The sequence below is a fragment of the Mastigoproctus giganteus genome, chromosome 12 (genome assembly GCF_048544385.1).
Source record: "Mastigoproctus giganteus isolate SK-2022 chromosome 12, ASM4854438v1, whole genome shotgun sequence".
NCBI lineage: Eukaryota > Metazoa > Arthropoda > Arachnida > Uropygi > Thelyphonidae > Mastigoproctus > Mastigoproctus giganteus.
The window spans coordinates 173,308,774-173,329,772 of record NC_143586.1 but is presented as its reverse complement, the minus strand read 5'-3'; the positions used below and the strand labels follow the sequence as shown (position 1 = coordinate 173,329,772).

General features: G+C 36.6%; 1 protein-coding gene across 2 annotated transcripts in view; it reads left to right on the top strand.

Moving 5' to 3' along the window:
* The window catches only part of LOC150077601 (very low-density lipoprotein receptor-like), a 269,423-nt gene that overhangs the window by 124,526 nt on the left and 123,898 nt on the right, over positions 1-20,999 (top strand). For both annotated transcript variants that reach the window (XM_090386228.1, XM_090386229.1), the window contains exons 13-14: positions 1,536-1,654; positions 9,782-9,921. In XM_090386228.1, the coding sequence (XP_090242354.1) occupies positions 1,536-1,654; positions 9,782-9,921 (259 nt within the window). The remainder of the gene's footprint in view (positions 1-1,535; positions 1,655-9,781; positions 9,922-20,999) is intronic.

Genomic DNA, 20,999 nt, shown 5'->3' with positions numbered 1-20,999 from the left:
TTCTCTAAAAATCTTATCATTGAGAGGTTGCATTAATTTTATATTTAATAAAGGGGGTCGCGAGCAAAATAAGTTTGCGTGTCACTGCCCTATACCATGTGCTTGTTCCAAATTATTTAATTCTAATTTCCACAAAACTCTATATATTTTTATTAAAAACACATTTTCCCATTCTGAAAACATGTAACTATATTTTATTCTAACTTGATCCTTATTTTTACCTTAATAATTGACACTGCATTTGGACTACCTTGTCCATACTGTATAAGAATGTGCTAATTTCATTTTTTTTTTGCTTTTTGGCCCTTCACCTTTCTTTTTTTTTTTTTTTTTTTTTTTTTGATTTGGTAGTTGTTGGCGCATCGGCTTCTGTGGCCATATTGCACCTCCCAAGGTTTTTGCAGTACTTTGATCCAAGCCCGAATCGGGAATCGAACCCGCGACCTTTGGGTTGCCGGGCAGGTACTTTACCCACTCGGCTAGCCCGGTCGGCTTACCTTTCTTCTACTACTATGGACAAGTATAGAAATGCAGTTCCTGATACATGGTCAGGTGTAATCCCCTGATGAAATACCTGACCATGTATCAATATTTACTTTAGCTGACATCAGATTCTGCATATTTGCAGAATTACTGTGTGTTGTGACACACACAGTACATCGAACCCTGCTGAAAACGGGGCTACGTAGCCACAGGCCACTCTGAGTGTCCATGCTAACCACGATTCACCAGTGACAGCACCTACAATGGGCACACGAGCATCGAAACTGGACCTTGAGTGATTGGAAGGTCGTCTGGTCGAGTGAATCATGTTTCGTATTGCACCATGTGGATGGCTGGGTACGTGTGTGTCATTTACACGGGGAAGGGATGGTGCCTGGATGTGTCGTGAGACGAAAACAAGCCGGTGGCGGCAGTGTCATGTTTTGGGCAATGTTCTGCTGGGATACCCTGGGTCCAGTCATCCATGTACCGGACACTCTGATGTCTACCACCTACCTAAACATCATTGCTGACCAGGTACACCCTTTCATGGCAACAGTCTTCCCCTCTGGCAGTACCATCTTTCAGCAGGATAATGCACCATTCCACACCGCTCGGATTATTCGAGACTGGTTCGTGGAACATGAGAAAGATTTCCAGGTATTGCCCTGGCCTCCAAATTCCCCAGACATCAATCCCATCGAGCATCTGTGGTTTGTGTTGGAACAGCAACTCCGATCTGTGGCTTCTCAACCATGGACCTCACAGGAGTTAAAGGATCTGCTGGTTATGTGTTGGTACCAGATACCACATGACATTTAGAAATCTTGTAGTGTCCATGCCTTGCCGGGTACGAGCTGTTTTGGCTTCACGTGGAGGACTAACGTCACATTAGGTAGGTGGTCATGTTTTGGCTCATCGGTGTATATATATTATTGTTCCATTGTTCATTACTCGCCTTTTTATTTAAAAACATGATATAGGAACTATAATTGAATAAAAAAAAAATTATTAATCTGGTTGTTTTTTTTTTTTTTTTTTTTGACCTACAGATGGATGTTTTGGACAGACTGGGGAGAAACACCAAAAATTGAGAAAGCTGCAATGGACGGCAGTCACCGTAGAGTTATTATCAACAGGGATCTGAAATGGCCAAATGGATTAGCTATAGGTGAAGAAACAAATTTTATTGCTTCCTGCTAAAGCTTTAGTGAAATTATGAAATAATTCTGCATTTATTTTTCAGTTAATTATGTTTTTTGCCATAAATGGATGAAATGTAAATACAGAATTTTGTTATTTTTCACCATTCCAAATGCCACAGCCATATTTTAAGTTAAAACAGCCATAATTTTGTAAAGCTTAGGTGTAAAGAGAATTTATTCAGAATTTATAAAAAAAAAAAAAAAAAAGAATAAGCAGATGCATAACCTAATATGAATAAATATTTTTACTACTTACATATCTGTTCCTATATTTTTTTAAAGTTATCTTATTATTTTTAAGTGTTATGCATAATCAGTTTTTGCTCCCATCAGAAATACCTTGGTTCTACTTCACATATCTTTATTTCACAAAATGTTACCTGTTTTCTGACAGTTGAGAGTTCCCCCATTAAAACCAAATCTTTTGAACTAGAGAATATGCACTTCATCATTTCATTTCTGTTCCTGATCATTCTTTTCTAGTATCTAATCATGTTGTCATCTATTCAAATGACCTTGAATTATTTTAGTAACTATAGAATCCGTAATTTTCCCTTGCACAATTACGCTTCAAATCCACACAATTACCCTTCAAATCCACACTTGTGAATAGGAGAGCCATTCAAACATCTACCATTATAAGAATCACCTCCAGAAAATCAAAGGATACTGTGTTTATTTTAGCTAAAGGTTCAATTACCTCTTTTTCAGCTTATTTTAATTTCTCTTCTAGCTTCCTTAGTGTAATATTAACTCCCAGTTAATATTACACTAAGGTTCAGTATGGTTCACCCATTTCCAAAGGATTATTTGTATATGGTGTTAACATATACAAATAATCCTTTGATGAGATGATTTGCACTGTTCACCAGATATTTCTCATAATCTGCTCAAAATCTGCATGGCAAATTTTTTGAGTAACTTGATTATGGTAGGATTCTTTTCCTCTGAAAATATATAATTTACATTTGCTTTTTTTTAAACTTTGAATATTATGTGAAAAACTACAGGGGCTTACATCTGGTGAGTATGGGCTTGGCACACCCAGGGTCCTGAGCTGGATATCATCATTCTTCTCTTTCTTGGTGATTCCCTTTTACTTCTCTCTCTCTCTCTCTCTCTTAGGGTAACTCGGGAATTTTTTTTTTTTTTTTTTTGGCTGGTGCAGCATAAGCCTCAGGCTTCCTTGCACCATATAGCTAATAATAACTATAGCAATGTCTGAGTACAAGATTAAGAAGTTTGCAGACGAAGAATTTTTAGCTCATGGGAACTAATAACTTTTTTGAAAATTTTTACCTTCCTTTTGATTACTTAACATTAAATTGTGGTTGACAAACAGTTTAATAGTCTTAGTCATGTTCATTAACTTATTTTTAAATTTACCTAGAGATTTTATAAATATATGACTTATTATTCTTGGACTTTTGTATCGATGTTTTGGTGTGAATATCATGACATGTAACTAGTAGTGCAGTGGAATTATAGGGGTTTAATTGTGATAAATAAGTAGCTTGAAGGTACTAAGCATGTAATTTGGCATACTTTTTTTTTACTTTTAGTAAGGATATAACTAATTAAAACTGTTTCTGTAACAGTATAGCATAATGTATGTAAGTAGTGATGTAAGGCATAATGTAAACTTGATAGCTTTGTTTAGTCTTGTTAATGAATCAATTAAATTGATTGATTTTATTAATTTTCATTGTTAATCAATTAAATTGTAATTAAATGGAAATCATTCCCCAGACTAAAGCAGCAAAACAACAGACACAAAGTAGTGGAAGTGCTGTGACTCAGGGGACACTATTCTGAGTCAGTGATATGCTGATTTGATTATCCCCCCCCCCCCCCCACAAACATGCAATTTTGCCTTCTCAGTGTCATTAGTAAAAATCCTTGCACCTCTCAATTTCAGTGAGTACCACCTTTATGAAATAAATCTTTGAAATTTGAGTATCTACAAGTGACCAAAACCAACAGAGACTTATAGAAAATAGGTTTAACAGCAAAAGTTTAATATTTAAGTTATTCACACAACTTTGAAATTTCCAATAATTATGTTCTTTTTCATAATATTTCTTTAGTATAGATAAAAAATGACATGCCAGCAAAATAATGTATCGTATTTTCCGGCTTATAAGACAGTTTTTTTCGCGAAGAAATACTTGGAAAACCACCCTGCGTCTTATATGGTAAATGTCAGATTAGGCCTAAAGACTACCAGCAATGCATTTTTGATGACGCAGTGCCGGTAAACTGAGTTCTGAAAACTTCCCTTTGAAATTCACACCAATTTTACTTAAGATTTATCTGTTTAAATATATTTTTAACAATTATCAGTGGTTACAATCTATGGCAACAATACATATCAGTAATCTTTTTTTTTGTGGAAAATTTGTTGAAATCTGCGTGATATGAATCTGACAATCAGACATAAGTAAAAACTTGTTTCATTTTCCCATGTGTTTGCTTCCTCTATAATATGATCTTGCGCTTTTATGGTATGGCGGGCTAATTAGACTGGATCGGGATTTTTCAATTCCAACCGTCTTTTACAAAGAGAAAGTGATGCCCGTATTTGTCTTAGGGTAAGTAAGAATTTCTGTTACGTTACTTCTGTCAGCTTTTTTCAGAAACAAACATTTCATTATTGGTTGAACATTTACCCAAGCGTATACCATTATTTTGAGAAAAATATATTACCGTATTTAATTTTATTATTATTATTTTCTTTATCAATAATTTTTTTATAAATTTCAGGACACCCTGTTATGATGGAGTTGTTGAGAAGGTATTGCTACACAATTGCCTTTAAATTACAAGTAATAGAATTTGCAAAGCAATATGGGAACCGTGCTGCTGAAAGACATTTTGGACCACCTCCTACTGAGAAAATGGTACATGCCTGGCGAAAGCAAGAGGAGAAACTTCGACAAGCAATAAAGTCAAAATACAACCTTTGCAAGCAAAAAGCTAGATGGGAGGAACTGGAGAATGAGATGAAGACGTGGGTTACAGATCAGAGGAGCCAAGGTATTGTGGTAACGACTAAAAATATAATTTCTGAAGCTAAATTGAGGGCAGCTGCAAGAGGGCATGATGACTTTACAGGTGCTATAGATTTATGAAGAGACATTGATTAGCGATTCAAACAAGAACAAAAATAGCACAGAAAATGCCTGAGGAGTACGAAAAAAAAATTATTGATTTTCACCGATATATTATCAAAGTCAGAAAAGAAAATGACTTTGAACTTAGTCAAATTGCAAATATGGATGAAGTTCCATTGACGTTCCCTCTAATAAGACAGTTGATTTTAAGGGTGCTAAATCTATGACCATTAAAACTTCCGGCAATGAGAAATCCCATTTTACAGCAGTGCTGGCACGTTGTGCTGATGGTACCAAGTTACCAACATTACTAATATTTAAAAGGAAAACAATGCCGAAAGAAAGCATTCCAGCAGGAGTTTTTATTCAAGTTCACCCCAAAGGATGGATGGATGAGCATGGCGTGAGGTTTTGGCTGGAAAAGGTGTGGTCACGCCGTCCTGGTGGACTTCACAAGAAGCCGTCGCTTCTCGTGTGGGATCAGTTCCGGTCTCACCTAACAAATTGTACTAAGATAAGATTAAAAAGTTTAAACACGCAAATGGCCCAAGTGAACCAACGTAAGCAGGGGTCGAGGTGTGGTGCCCACACCACATGGAGGAATGCCGCCCCTCTATGTTACCAGGCAGTACTAGGTGGTAGATGACTCTCATCAACCGGTGAAATACCACCACTTTGCTTATTGGAGGCTTGAAGTGGTGGAACCGATGTTTAGTCTCTAGAGCTAAGTTCCGGTCAACCCTTCCCTATCTCTTCCATCATGCAGTATGATTGATGACTTTTGAGGTTATGATGAACGTCGTGGCGAGATCCAATATTCCTTACATTTCAAGGGTACAGCTCTAAAACGGTGTTCGCAGGCCGGCCGCTAGTTAGTACACCGGACCGAACCTATTGGTAACTCTCTAGGAGGCTTCCGGATCAGCTAATGTATAATCTTGCTACCTCAACTCTGCCAGATAGTGGCTGGAGGGAGTCCGAGTAGTGTGTATACGGGGAGCATTGTCGAGGCCACGTTATATCAAGGGTCTGGGTATATTCTTACCACATGTACGCCATATCCAAAAATTTCATTACTTCATACAGCATGTCCCACCCACTTTTTATTACTATTGAATACACCATGAATTGTCAAACTAATAGAGCAAGCTTATCTGCGAAAAGATCTAAACCTCCCAAGGACTTCCTAATTCATTTCACAAATATACGTGGTCTCAATTCTAATCTCAACGACGTTCATTTCCACCTGCAGTCTGCCAAACCCCATGTACTTTTTCTGACAGAATCTCAGTTATCGGTTGATTCAACTACTGCTCATCTCAGATGCCCAAATTATTCGCTGTATGATTCCTTTCGCCTCAAAGGTGGTACTTGTGCATATGTCCGTTCTGATATTCCCTGTCAGAGACTTGGCAATTTGGAATCTCCTCTCTTTGATCTTCTCTGGCTTAAAATCTCTCTACCTCATTGTGTCAAATTCATCTGTTGTCTCTACCGTTCTCCCAACTCCACTAATCACTTGGAGCTCTTTGACTTCCTCTCATTGCAACTTGACTTTCTCCAGTCCAACTTTCCTAACAGTGAGGTAATTTTCCCTGGTGATTTTAATGTTCACAACTCCAGCTGGCTTCCGTTTTCTAGTCACACCGACCCAGCAGGTCGAGATGCTGAGGCTTTTGCAATTACTAATGACCTAGCACAGATTGTTCATTTACCTACAAGAATACCGGACAATCCTAATCATACAGCCAATACGCTTGATCTTTTTCTCACAAACAACCCTTCTAAGTACACAGTCGAAGTGAGAGGTCTTTTAGGCACTTCAGATCACAACTTGGTGATTGTCTCTTCTCCAATGGAACCTTTATCTCATGGCTATTCCCAACCTCGTGTTGTTTGGCATTACAAGAATGCAAAATGGGATGACCTGCGAGACTTCTTTTCTTCTTTTCCTTGGTCGGATTACTGTTTCAAAAGTTCTGATGTCAACATTTCCTCAGATCGTGTCAGTGAAATTATTCTTGCAGGAATGGAATCCTTTATCCCACACTCCACTTTAAAATCTCATCCTTTATCTAAACCTTGGTTTTCCAATAAATGTGCTAAGGCTGTCCAAGAGAAGAATGTTGCATATCGTAATTGGCTTGTTTCTAATTCTTCAGTTTCATTTTCTGCCTACACCAAAGCTCGCAACAACTGTAAAGCAGTTATTAATCAGTCCAAACTAGAGTTTGAACAGGCTAAGAGTAGAAAACTTGCTTCTTGCCCTAATGGTAGTCGAGCATTCTGGTCTCTTGCCAAAGCTATTGGCCGCAACGTTTGCCTATCTCTACTCCCACCTCTGTCCAAACCAGATGGTTCTGTTGTCACTTCAGCCAAGGATAAAGCTCACCTGCTAGCATCCCATTTTTCTTCCAGCTCATGTATTAATGATCTTGGTAAAACACCTCCCACCATTCCCAACACATTCCATTCAATGCCTCCTGTGGTCTTCCGTCAAAAGGATATCAGAAGGATTTTGATGAATCTTGATGCTAAGAAAGCTCCAGGTCCAGATGGTATTTCTCCACTTGTTCTCAAAACCTGTGCTCCTGAACTTACTCCTATTCTTTGCCGCCTTTTTTCACTTTCTTATTCCAAAAGTGTTTTTCCTTCTGCTTGGAAATTTGCTCATATCCAGCCAGTTCCTAAAAAGGGTGACAAATCCCTCCCATCCAATTATTGTCCCACTGCAATTACTTCTACTCTTTCTAAAGTAATGGAGAAATCAATTAACCGCCAACTCTTAAACTACCTAGAAACCTTCCGTCTGATCAACGATCACCAGTGGATTCCGTCAGTGTCGATCCACTGGTGATATTCTGGCTTATGTTACCCATTTATGGACTAATTCAATGGAAAGGTTCGGTGAAACACAAGTAGTTGCTTTTGACATCTCAAAGGCTTTTGATCGTGTTTGGCATAAAGGTCTTCTAAACAAGCTTCCATCTTATGGTTTGCCAACTGTTTTTAGTAATTGGTTATCCAGTTTTCTCTCTGATCGCTCACTGAGGGTGATGGTAGATGGCTCTCTGTCTTCTAACTTCTCCACTAATGCCGGTGTCCCCCAAGGTTCAGTTCTTTCCCCCACTTTTTTCCTCTTGTATATCAATGACCTTCTTCCATTGACTGGAATTCCTATCCATAGTTTTGCCGATGATAGCACATTGCATTCAACTTTCCATTTTGAGAAACCTTGTCCTGCTCAATCAGTTTCAACTTCTCGAAAATCTGCTACCAATTCCTTAAATGCCGATATTCAGGTAATTCTCCAGTGGAGCAAAGACAACTTAGTTGATTTCAACCCTTCTAAAACTCAGTCTTGTCTTATATCTCGCAAAAAGGATTCTTCTGCTCCTATGCTTATCTTTAGTGACACTCCGATTTCTAGGCAAAATGATATATCTCTTTTGGGGATTACCCTGACTTCTAATCTCTCTTGGCACAAGCACATTACAAATATTTCTTCCTCTGCATCTAAAAAACTTGGTTTTCTCTTTCGCTCTCGGCGTTACTTTTCTTCCAAACAGCTGCTCACTCTGTATAAATCGCAAATCCGCCCTGCCATGGAATATTGTTCCCACATCTGGGGTGGTGCCCCCAAAACCTCTCTCAGGCTTCTTGATTCCATTTAGAAGAGGGCAGTTAGGTTAATTAATGATTCATCTCTAACAGAGTCTCTCCATTCGCTGTCTCATAGACGCACTGTTTCTGCTGCATCCCTCTTCGACAGATACTTCCATGGGCACTGTTCTTCTAAATTGGCTTCTATAATTCCCGCTCTCTCTTTCAAAACAGTCCGAACACGTGCCGCCACCAGCCAACATCCATTTACTGTCCAACTTCAAACCCACAGAACCAACTTTTCATCTTCCTCATTTATTCATTCAACTGCCGTTTTCTGGAACAGCCTTCCTTCATATGTATTTCCTGAAAATTACAATCTACAGAAGTTCAAGTCCAATGTCAACAAATATCTTCTTTCATCTTCTCAACCTCCAACCCAAGCATGGTACTAAGTACTATAGGTTCTAATACCTCTCGTGTTTGGGGTTCACATAAAAAAAAAAAAAAAAAATGGCTGTAATTCCTGGAGGGTTAATGGGTCAGTTGCAACCCCTGGATGTATCAATAAATAAGCCTTTCAAGGACTACATGTGTGAAGAATGGAATAAATGGATGATGCTCCCACATCATGAACTAACATCAACAGGGCGCATCAAAAGACCTACCATTGTACAGGTTTGCCAGTGGGTCAAAAATTCTTGGAATGAAATTAAAATGGAGACAATAGTACGATTGTTTAAGAAGTGTGGCATAACCAATGCTCTTGATGGCACAGAAGACGACTTTTTGTATGAGGAAACAGATTCATCTGACTCAGAGATCGCTCATAACATGGACGATGGTGACATTGAATATCTTGAATATTATGATGATTTCAGTAACGGCTTTTTAGGGTTTAAGGATAAATGAAAATGTCAGATATTTCATAATCTTTAGAACAAATAAATATTTTTAAAAATTTCATGTGTTTTATGAATTGAATAAAAACTCCATGTTGTAAGTCCATTTAATTAAAAAATTTAAAAAAATAAATGTAACTCGATTTAATTTATTTTTAATACCTACCCCCTGATTACGTCCCGTATCATGCCATGTAGCCATATTTGTTTACATCAGTCGGTAAAAGATCGCTTCTTAGTTTCACCGTAAACAGTATCGAAGGATAATAGAAGGGTTATTGTTTTTTCCAAAATATGTGGCCAAAACTAGGGTGCATCTTGTATGCCCGTGAATCTTACAAGCCGGAAAATACGGTACTAATTTTTCATATTTATATTCTTCCTTAGTTTCTTAGGATTTCTTAATTATCCATGTAGAATAATTTGAAAGACTAGATGAACATGTTGTTTATTATTTTAACCCTTTATTTTATAGATTATGTAAGCCAACAAATATTTTGGGCTGATGCAAAACTCCATCTGTTGTGTAGTGCAGGTTATGATGGTGAAAATCAGCGTGTGATCACAGCAGAAGCAGGACTTGTAAAGCATCCTTTCTCTATTGATGTATTTGAGGTATGTCTATGTAATTAAACTTTCTTACAAAAAAAAAAGTACAATCAAAATCTTCACTGCTGCCAAACTATATCATAGACCCCCCCCCTTTGTGATGAGATGAGGAATGATATAAATAAGTTATACCTTAATTAAAAACCATTCCTTTCAATATTTTCTACATTCACACCAAAATTGTCACAGTATTTTGGTACTATTGAAAGTAATTCCTTACATAAACTGTCAGTACTTTCATTTCAAGCCTTATAATCAATTTATTTTATTTTATTTCAGTATACTCTATTTGGCATTATATTATTTGCTTTCTTAATTATTTTAATTTTTTTTTTTGCTTACCTGGAACATAAAGCTTGATAACCAGAACATGGTAACTGTTGACCAGCTTTAATATTACCTATCTCTTTTGCAAATACTACATTATATAATATATGTAGATTATGCAAATGCCCCTCATAGTGTAGTGAAACTAGAGAGTGGCTATAAAGTAATTTAACATTAAAAGTGCAAATGTTTTGACATAAGTTAATCTACATAGCAGAAAACATAATAATCAAGTGTCATTGTGAGGCTTCAATTTACATGGCTACAAGTATTGCTTAAAATGTCATCACTGAATCAGCAGCAATTCTAATTCAGGCAAGGAAATAGGAACAGCAAAGGAATGCTGATCTTGGAATGCATTCTGTTTAGATTGCCTTCTTTAGTTTTGCAATATCTTTTGGGTAAGATTTGTGTCAGATGCTGCCTTTTAGGTAGCATCTGACACAAATCACCTGCAACCATTAATCAGCAGAGTTCCAATCTGTACTGAAGGGTGGTCACTTGCATAAAAAGCTCAAACAGTGTTCCTTCCGCAAATGTGCTTTCTCTGGTGAATATGTGTGGATACCCCATCCTTGTGAAAGATCACCTAGTCCATCGTCCTGTTTTTTATGTCTACATTGTCAAACCTTTTCCAAATATAAAAAAAATTATGTATCAGGTACATAATGAGTTGCTGTCACTCTACTCTGAGACTGATAGTCACTGATAATGTCACAGTGGCAGCCGTTAAAAACGTCTTTACCACAGGAACTTGTTATGAAACTGGTACAGTAAAATAAATAAAGTATTGCTGCATTATTTTTATTGAAAAAATAATTTCAGTACAATGAAATACAGTTATATAATATCGGTGTAGATACACCATAGTTAACCTATAAATTTGAACTACATATGTAGTGTAAAAGGCATCGTTTTAATAGTATCTCATATTGTGGGTATCTTCACAAGATAGCTGGTATTGCACTACTTCAAATAAATAACGCTTCTCTAGTAGAGAAGACTACTGTTATTTATTTTCAGAGGATACCACCACCCACACGATCGTTTCGAAGCTAGTGGGCTTCATCATCAGTGGGCAGGCAGGTACCCTGGTAATGCAACATGCCATCGCAGTTGCGAAGTTATATCCACAATATGAGAAATGCCACAATATGAAAGATGCCACAATATGAGAGATGCCTGGGTGGTGGTATCCTCTGAAAATAAATAACAGTAGTCTTCTCTATTAGAGAAGCGTTATTTATTTGAAGTAATGCAATACCAGCTATCTCGTTGTGAAGACACCCACAATATGAGATACTATTAAAACAGTGCCTTTTACACTACATACGTAGTTCAAATTTATGGGTTAACTATGGTGTATCTACACTGATATTATATAATTAATTACCAAAACCCATAAGGATTATGCCTTGTGCATTTTGTTTTCAAATGAAATACAATGAATGGAATTTTTTATTGTACTAGTGTACAATGAAATAATTCGTATAAAATATATTATAACAACACTAAAATTATTGGTCTATGGTAACTGAAATAAGATATATAATTTTGACACTCAAATGATTTTAATTCCCGAGTGAATACTCCATCGATTGTCGTTCAGTTACATGTAGTATTTACTAAAGTATTTGACTTAATATCTAAATTGAGGACATCTTTCATAAATTTACAAAACTTCTTTCCAGCCTCAGAATTTAATTCTAGATTAAAATCACCAGCGAGAACTATAGGTATACAATCCAGTGGCTCTTCCAATAATTTTGCACCTTCAGTGGAATATGGCATCAAATTCTTGTTTATGAATTTTTGAATTATATCTAACGACGTCCCTGGAGTGATGTATATGGCAACGATGGAAATAGATTCACTATTGAATTTGCCAAAGATCCACAAATGTCTCCAATTTCATCTGATATCGCTATCGCATTGCTGCTATTATGTTGTGCAAAGATATGTGGTGTACTGATGATAGTTGAACCTTCACGTTGATATTTCGCAACACCACCACTACGAACATCCGACCTTTTAAATTGAGTCACACATTGGAGTTACACAAGTTGCTGTTGATGATCTTTCTCATAATTATATACAACTTTGTCGAAGGCCCCTCCTTGAGATTTATGTATAGTCAAAGCACAAGCACATACTAAAGGAAATTGTGTAAGTCTACATGTTAATTTCCTATTTTTCTTGAATGGAATCATAGTTGATCGTTTTATAATAGGTACGGATTGACTAGATAAATGTTTATCTTTCACATATTGTTTATAACGAGTTGAAGGTTATGTCCTATTTTTGACTCAGGAAATTTCATCCATACTCGTTTAACTGTTTTGTTGTCCTAAAATGTATACTAAAGTACCGATTGCACCATTTACCAATCCATCGACCACATCTATATTTGTAGTAATCATGTACGGTTTTCCTTTCAATAATGGTAGAATGTATGGAAGTCCTGCAGTTTCAGTCACTGACATTTTACGAATTTTATTTCGCATACTTGCTCATACTCGCATACTTTATTTCGCATAATTGTTCTTCAGAATGATATCCGTGGTATAAATCTTGTGCAACCACTTCGTGGATTTCATCTGCAACTAAAGCGTTTGTATTATAGGCATTTACATCACTGTTTCTTAAAAATAGTCAAATCCCTTACGGACATAAATTAGTAGCATCTTCTTTGGTAACAAATCTCGATTCTATAATTTTAAGTTCATCTGGTAATAATGCTTCTCCATTGCCTATTTTTGTAAGAATTTTAGAAAATGTACTATCGGACTGTCGAACAACTTGTACTAATTCATGAAATTGTAGTGATTGATTGCCATAATTCTGAAGCAATCAATTCTGGAGCAATCTCTAATGACTAGTTTATAAATTCTTTCAATTCCAATATAGAACAGCTAATGTTAGCTGTTATTCTTACTGATTTAAGTGCAATTTGCAAATTTTCTGTGGTACACATTCACATAATATTAATTGCCATGTATAGAAAATGTTGTGGAGTTACTCCACGATGATCAGATCTACGAATTTCACTCGGTGCCATCATAAAGGGAGTAATTTTCAATCCATTTTTAAATTTTCATGCATGTCCCAAATATATAGCTGGAAAAGAAAGTTCTTCTGCATGTATATCAAATATGAAACTTGTTGGAGATGATTTCTGACCAGATGCTATACATAAATATTTATCTTCAGACCACAATAATGTTTGTTGTTGAATTAACAACAGTTCATCATCATTGTTGACAGGTTCCACAATTTTATCTGATATCTGAATGTTCCTGTTCACTATCATCATTTGTCCCCAAGAAATTGTCACTCATTTTCATGCCGTAGAATTTATACAAAGGTGAATTTATCAAATACCATAACCATATTTTCATTATTTTCTTCTGCACATAACCTTGTAGATATGATGATTTATGTATGAATCTTCATTTTATATGTACATTAATGGCATAATCATCATCTAATTCTCTGAGTAATCGATGAACCATCGTATTTATGTTAACTGGTACATTTATTACTTGTCCAATGATCCCATATTATCCGTGTTCATAACATAAATGGCAAATTTGCATAAAGGTAATCATGGTGATATCAAACGCTCAGTTACAATGTCCAGTGGAGGCAAATGAGTAGGATATGTTGGATATATAAATCCATTTGACATGGCCATAGTTGGTATCCGTCCATCTTTTAATGAAGTATGACATGTATTACACATCATGAAAGTACTCACTTCTTGTAAATGAAATTCATTTTGAAGTAATTCATATTGTTGGAAATGGTTTCCAATCTAATTGAAACCATAAACGATCACAAACATAAACGATCACAAACTAAGTTTCTTGAAAGCATCTAAAGATGGGCAATTTGCTTGGTAAGATCTGGAAAAGGGTATCCACATGAGAAAATACGGGCTGCAGAGCTTGGCAACCAGTTACCTTAGAGGGAACTGATTAAGAACTATAAGGCTGTGAGAAAGGATAATAAAATGAATTTTTCTGGAATTAGGGATGATAAATTCATTTATGGGGAATGAGATTTAGACTGGATTTTAGGAAGTTTTCTTTTGGCCAATGAGTTGTTTATTAATATTATAAGGAATAAGTTGCCTCCAGGAGTAGCTGAAGTTGACAGCATGGGGAAATTCAGATATCAGCTGATTGGTTGCTTATGCAAGGAGAGAAACACAATGGATAGTTTATTTTATTTTTTATATATTTAGTCTTTATTATTTTAATTATTATTTTTATTGTTTATATTTTTAATTTTTTGGTATTTATTTTTGGTTGGTGCAGCAGAAGCTTGTGGTTTGGCTGCATACATGGCCTAATACTAAATATCCACACATATCTGTTAATTCAGATAAGTAATGCAGTGTACACACACACACCACAGTCATGTATATCAACAGCACCATAAAGATAAATGTGGCTTTGTCATGCAAAAATGCAATGCAGCCAGGGTTTGTCATATTCAGGTTGGGGAATGTACAGGTTTATGAAATTCAGACAGATTTTGGGGTTAAAGGCAGCCACTGTTTTGAACTTAAGGTTATAACATATTCAGTTTGTTTGAACTTTGATAACGTTATTGTTTTCAAGGATTCAGTTGAGCAAGGACCTTTACTTTTCTTCATATTTTGTTTTGAGAGCAATCATAATACTCTTACTGTTTTGATAATAACAACAGATAAGAGAAATATATTGAGAAATTAAATATATACAATTTAAATGCATTCCGAGAGAGAGAGAGAGAGAGAGAGAGAGAGAGACTATGAATTTTGTCTTGTTCCTTATAAATGAATTATATGAAATTTGTCTATAACATGGCATTCTTATTAATATACTTACATGCAAGTTAATTTGCATAACACTGATTGAATATTCCTTTTTTCCATATTTTTTTTACTTTGAAACATACAGTAAAACTTGGTTTTTATAATTTCTTGTATATAGATTAATACGTTTTTGCATTAAGTTATTTTATAACCATTTTGTACATGAAAAAGATTTATTCAATAGATCAAGAAAAAGATATTATTCCTACTGAAGGGGAAATGTACAGGTGTCTGTAAAGTGCCTGTGTACCACTACAAATTGCATCAATAATTTGAAAGGTAGATCGATTGTAATGCAATGTACAAGTGAACTTGATGCACGTAAGCAGTGAACTTCAATTTATTCTGTCCTGCAGTGCTTCATCCTTGAAGTGTCTATGCTGTTCTGGATCATGTATTATAAGATATTTAATCAGTGCTGGCTTAAATTTGGTGTGTGCAAGATGTAAAGTCGACACCTTATCCCATATATTAAAAATGTTACACATATCAGCTTATTATTCCTCTAAGTACTAAAAATCATAAAAATAGATAATTGACCCAATATATATACATATATATATATTTGGTTGCTATTCCTCAAGTGTAAGACCTTGCATTTTGCTGCATTCAAACAAAGCACCACTTTTCCGAGCATTCTTGCAGCCTGTTCAAGTCACACTGAAGTACTTGGTACTGATCATTAACTACTCTACCAATCTTTACATTGCCTGAAAATTTTGACATCAAGCCTTCTACCAATCATCGATGTTGATTATGAAAATCAGAAACAACAGTAGTCCAAGTGCCGATCCTTGGGAACCTCACTTCTGACTTTACACCAATCTGAAGGATATCCATTAATCACAACACTCTGCCTTTTCCCGTGCAATCCATCTTAGAATTTTTCCAGTAATCCCTATATGTTCCAGCTAATACAATAACCGCTCTTGAGGAACTGAATAAAATTTTTTTTTTTTTTTATGTAAACCCCAAACACGAGAGGTATTAGAACCTATAGTACTTATTATTGTGCTTCGGTTGGAGGTTGAGCAGATGAAAGAAGATATTTGTTGACATTAGCGTGAACTTCTGTAGGCTGTAATTTTCAGGAAATACGTATGAAGGTTGTTCCAGAAAACAGCAGTTGAATGAATAAACGAGGAAGATGAAAAGTTGGTTCTGTGAGTTTGAAGTTGGACAATAAATGGATGTTCGCTGGTGGCTGCACATGTTCAGACTGTTTTGAAAGAGAGAGCAGAAATTATAGAAGCCAATTCAGAAGAACAGTGCCCATGGAAGTATCTGTAGAAGAGGCATGCAGCAGAAACAGTATGTCTATAAGACAGCGAGTGGAGAGACTCTGTTAGAGATGAATCATTAATTAACCTAACTGCCCTCTTCTGAATGGAATCAAGAAGCCTGAGAGAGGTTTTGGGGGCACCACCCCAGATGTGGGAACAATATTCCATGGTAGGGCAGATTTGCGATTTATACAGAGTGAGCAGTTTTTTGGAAGAAAAGTAATGCTGAGAGCGAAAGAGAAAACCAAGTTTTTTAGATGCAGAGGAAGCAATATTTGTAATGTGCTTGTGCCAAGAGAGAGATTAGAAGTCAGGGTAATCTCCAAAAGAGATATGTCATTTTGCCTAGAAATCGGAGTGTCACCAAATATAAGCATAGGAGCAGAAGAATCCTTTTTGCGAGATATAAGACAAGACTGAGCTTTAGAAGGGTTGAAATCAACTAAGTTGTCTTTGCCCCAATGGAGAATTACTTGGAGATCGGCATTTAAGGAATTGGTAGCAGATTTTCGAGAAGTTGAAGCTGATTGAGCAGGGCAAGGTTTCTCAAAATGGAAAGTGGAATGGAATGTGCTATCATTGGCGAAACTATGGATAGGATTTCCAGTCAATGGAAGAAGGTTATTAATATACAAGAGGAAAAGAGTGGGGGAAAGAACTGAACCTTGGGGGACACCAGCATTAGTAGAGAAGTTAGAAGACAGAGAGCCATCTACCATCACCTTCAGTGAGCGATCAGAGAGAAAACTGGATAACCAATTACAAAAAAACAGTTGGCAAACCATAAGATGGAAGCTTGTTTAGAAGACCTTTATGCCAGACACTATCGAAAGCCTTTGAGATGTCAAGAGCAACTACTTGTGTTTCACCAAACCTTTCCATTGAATTAGTCCATAAATGGGTAACATAAGCCAGAATATCACCAGTGGATCGACACTGATGGAATCCATACTGGCGATCGTTGATCAGACGGAAGGTTTCTAGGTAGTTTAAGAGTTGGCGATTAATTGATTTCTCCATTACTTTAGAAAGAGTAGAAGTAATTGTAATGGGACGATAATTGGACAGGTGGGATTTGTCACCCTTTTTAGAAACTGGCTGGATATGAGCAAATTTCCAAGCAGAAGAAAAAACACCTTTGGAATAGGAAAGTGAAAAAAGGCGGCAAAGAATAGGAGTAAGTTCAGGAGCACAGGTTTTCAGAACAAGTGGAGAAATACCATTGGGACCTAGAGCTTTCTTAACATCAAGATTCGTAAAAATCCTTCTAACATCCTTTTGACGGAAGACCACAGAAGGCATTGAATATGGTGTGCTGGGAATGGTGGAGGTGTTTTACCAAGATCATTAATACATGAGTTGAAAGAAAAATGGGATGCTAGCGGGCCGGCTTTATCCTTGGCTGAAGTGACAATAGAACCATCTGGTTTTGTCAGGTGGGAGCAGAGATGGACAAAAGTTGTGGCCAATAGTTTTGGCAAAAGAGCAGAACATTAAAATCACCAAGGAAAATTACCTCACTGTTAGGAAAGTTGGACTGGAGAAAGTCAAGTTGCAAAGAGAGGAAGTCAAAGAGCTCCAAGTGATTAGTGGAGTTGGGAGAACAGTAGAGATAACAGATGAATTTGACACAGTGATGTAGAGAGATTTTAAGCCAGAGAAGATCAAAGAGAAGAGATTCCAAATTGCCACCTCTCTGACAGGAAATATGAGAATGGACATATGCCCAAGTACCACCTTTGAGGCAAAAGGAATCATACATCAAATAATTTGGGCATCTGAGACGAGCAGTAGTTTAATCAACCGATAACTGAGATTCTGTCAGAAAAAGTACATGGGGTTTGGCAGACTGCAAGTGGAAATGGACATCGCTGAGATTAGAATTGAGACCACGTATATTTGTGAAATGAATTAGGAAGTTTAGAGGGGTTTAGATCTAAAGAGGTTTAGATCTTTTTGCAGTTAAGCTTGCTCTATTAGTTTGACAATTCATGGTGTATTCAATGGTAAGAAAAAGTGCGTGGACGTGCTGTATAAAGTAATGAAATTTTTGGATATGGCGTACACATGGTAAGAATATACCCAGATTCTTGGCATAATATGGCCTCAACAATGCCCCCCCCCCCCCACAAGACTACAGTAATAGTTCAGACACAGCATGGGTTTGTTAAGGGGAAGTCTTGTCTGGCCAATTTGATTGGATACTACAATGTGGTCACAAAGGAACTGGATGCAAAAAATAATTTTGATATCATATACTTGGATTTCAGGAAAGCTTTTGATACTGTTGCACATGGAAGATTGCTGTACAAATTGGAGCGATATTGATTAAGGGCAAGTTACTGCAATGGATAAAGCGATGGTTGAGTGGGAGACTGCAGAGAATGGTAATAAATGGACGCTGCTCTACGTGGACTAATGTTATTAGTGAAGTCCCCCAGGGTTCAGTGCTGGGCCCATTGTTGTTTTGTGTATTTATCAATGATAACAATGAAGGTATATATCAGGCTTTAATGTCCAAATTTGCAGATGATACAAAGGTTGGCTGGGTTGTTAATGACAGTAAAGACAGTATGCTACTGCAACAGGATCTAGAAAAGTTAGGCAGATGGGCTGAGAAGTGGCAACTGGTTTAACATTGACAAATGTACTGCATATGGGTAGCAGTAACCCAAGAGAAACGTACCAACTGTGTGGTACTACACTCAGGGAGGTGGAGAATGAAAAAGACCTGGGGGTAATTGTGCAGTCAGATAAGTTTTCTGAGCAGTCAAGACAGGCTGCCAGAGTAGGTCTTGGTCTTGTCAATGATATACAGGAATTTTGCAAGCAGGGATAAGGAGATGATTATCCCCTTGTATATGGCAATGGTCGGGCCACACTTTGAGTACTGCAGGTCTGGAAGCCTCATTTTAGGAAGGATGTAGAGTTGCTAGAACGAGTACAAAGAAGGGCAACAAGATTGTTGAGAAGAACAAAAGGGTGCACTTACGAAAAAAGGCTTAAGTTCTGCAAGTGGCAGCAGCTGGAGACTAGGCACCTGCGAGGTGATCTGATCGAGGTGTATAAGGCCTTGAATGGTCTGAGCAGGCTCAATGCTGATGGGATACTTCTGCTTGCTCAGATTAAGAACCTGAGGGGCATAGATTCAAATTGAGGAAAGACAGTTGTAGAATGGATGTGCAGAAGTTTGCCTTTAGCCAGCGGGTAGTTGATTGCTGGAACAGACTTCAGTTCCAGCAATATATTGTTGTTAAAGTCGATAGCTTAAATAAATTTAAGGCTGAACTAGACAAACATTTGGAGTGACTGGATGGATGAAATGGGAAGGGTTTTTTTTTTTTTTTTTTGACTATGCTGTATAAGCTTGCTTTCTTGCATCATATGCCTCAACTAATTCTAATAGTAATGTGATAGATTTAACATGTTAATTCTAAACAGTATGAGAAAGCACAATTTCTCCACAGCACAACACTTGTTCTGTTGGCGCATTATAGCCAAAGCAGCTTATGCACCATAAAACCCCCACAACAACAACAACAACTTGTTCTGTGGAGAAATTCAGTAACTTTCTCACACATGATAACAAGCTTAATTTTTGTAGCCATCACTGGTCATGTAAACATGTATACAACAAACTGTTAATATATTAAAATAAGTGATTCTATCCATGTTGTTATGTGTAATTGTATATACCTTCTGAGAGAGAGAGAGAGAGAGAGAGAGAGAGAGAGAGAGAGAGAGAGAGAGAGAGAGAGAGAGAGATGTCACTAAATGCTGTAGAAAGTTTGATTCCAACTAAGCACTCAGACCCAGTGACTTATGTTGCTACATATATCATCAGTATTGCAACTCAGAGTTTTGTTTTTGCTGGTTCTGGTACTTTAGTAACACTGAAAGTTTTGTTTTCAGTGAATTGACTGAGATGAGCAATTTCCAGAAAGAAAAATATTTTCAAAAGAAAAAAATTCTTAAATGAAGAAATTAATTTATTTAAAATGCTGAGTGTATTCAAGAGAGAGGGAAAAAAATTATATATTTTTCATTTAAATCATCAAAAAGCATTATTCTGAAAAAGTAAGTGATTAAAATCATTTAAGGATGTCATCAGCAGTTAGTTTACTCAACCCATTTAAAGCTTTAAGCACTTTGATCAGGTCTCCTTGCACATGTCTAGTTTTATGCCTATCATTAAATCATTAATCTGTCACCCCCCGCCTCAACTAGTAGTTTTCTGATTCACCTAATGCCGCCTGGATGGCTTCAACAAATATTCTTGCACCTGTTCTATTTAAGTGTTTCCTAATACTATAAAAATAGTCTCTTCTGAGAAAAATATTGCTCTATGTTTCTTGCACAGTGTTTCTGGTGGTGCCAAATTGATTGATGAGGCTATCATCTCCTTTCTCCAATCATTGCTGGCAAAATTCCAGATACTTTGAAATTCACAGATATTTCACCTCATATCTATGAAGTAAATCCACAGATTGCCTGTGCTTAATAGCATTACCTGCATGTATAATAGTATCAGCTCTTGTGTCTTAAAAAATAACTGTTCTACAGTATTAACTTTTGCCACTCACAGACATTGGTCCTATTTTACTTATCCATTT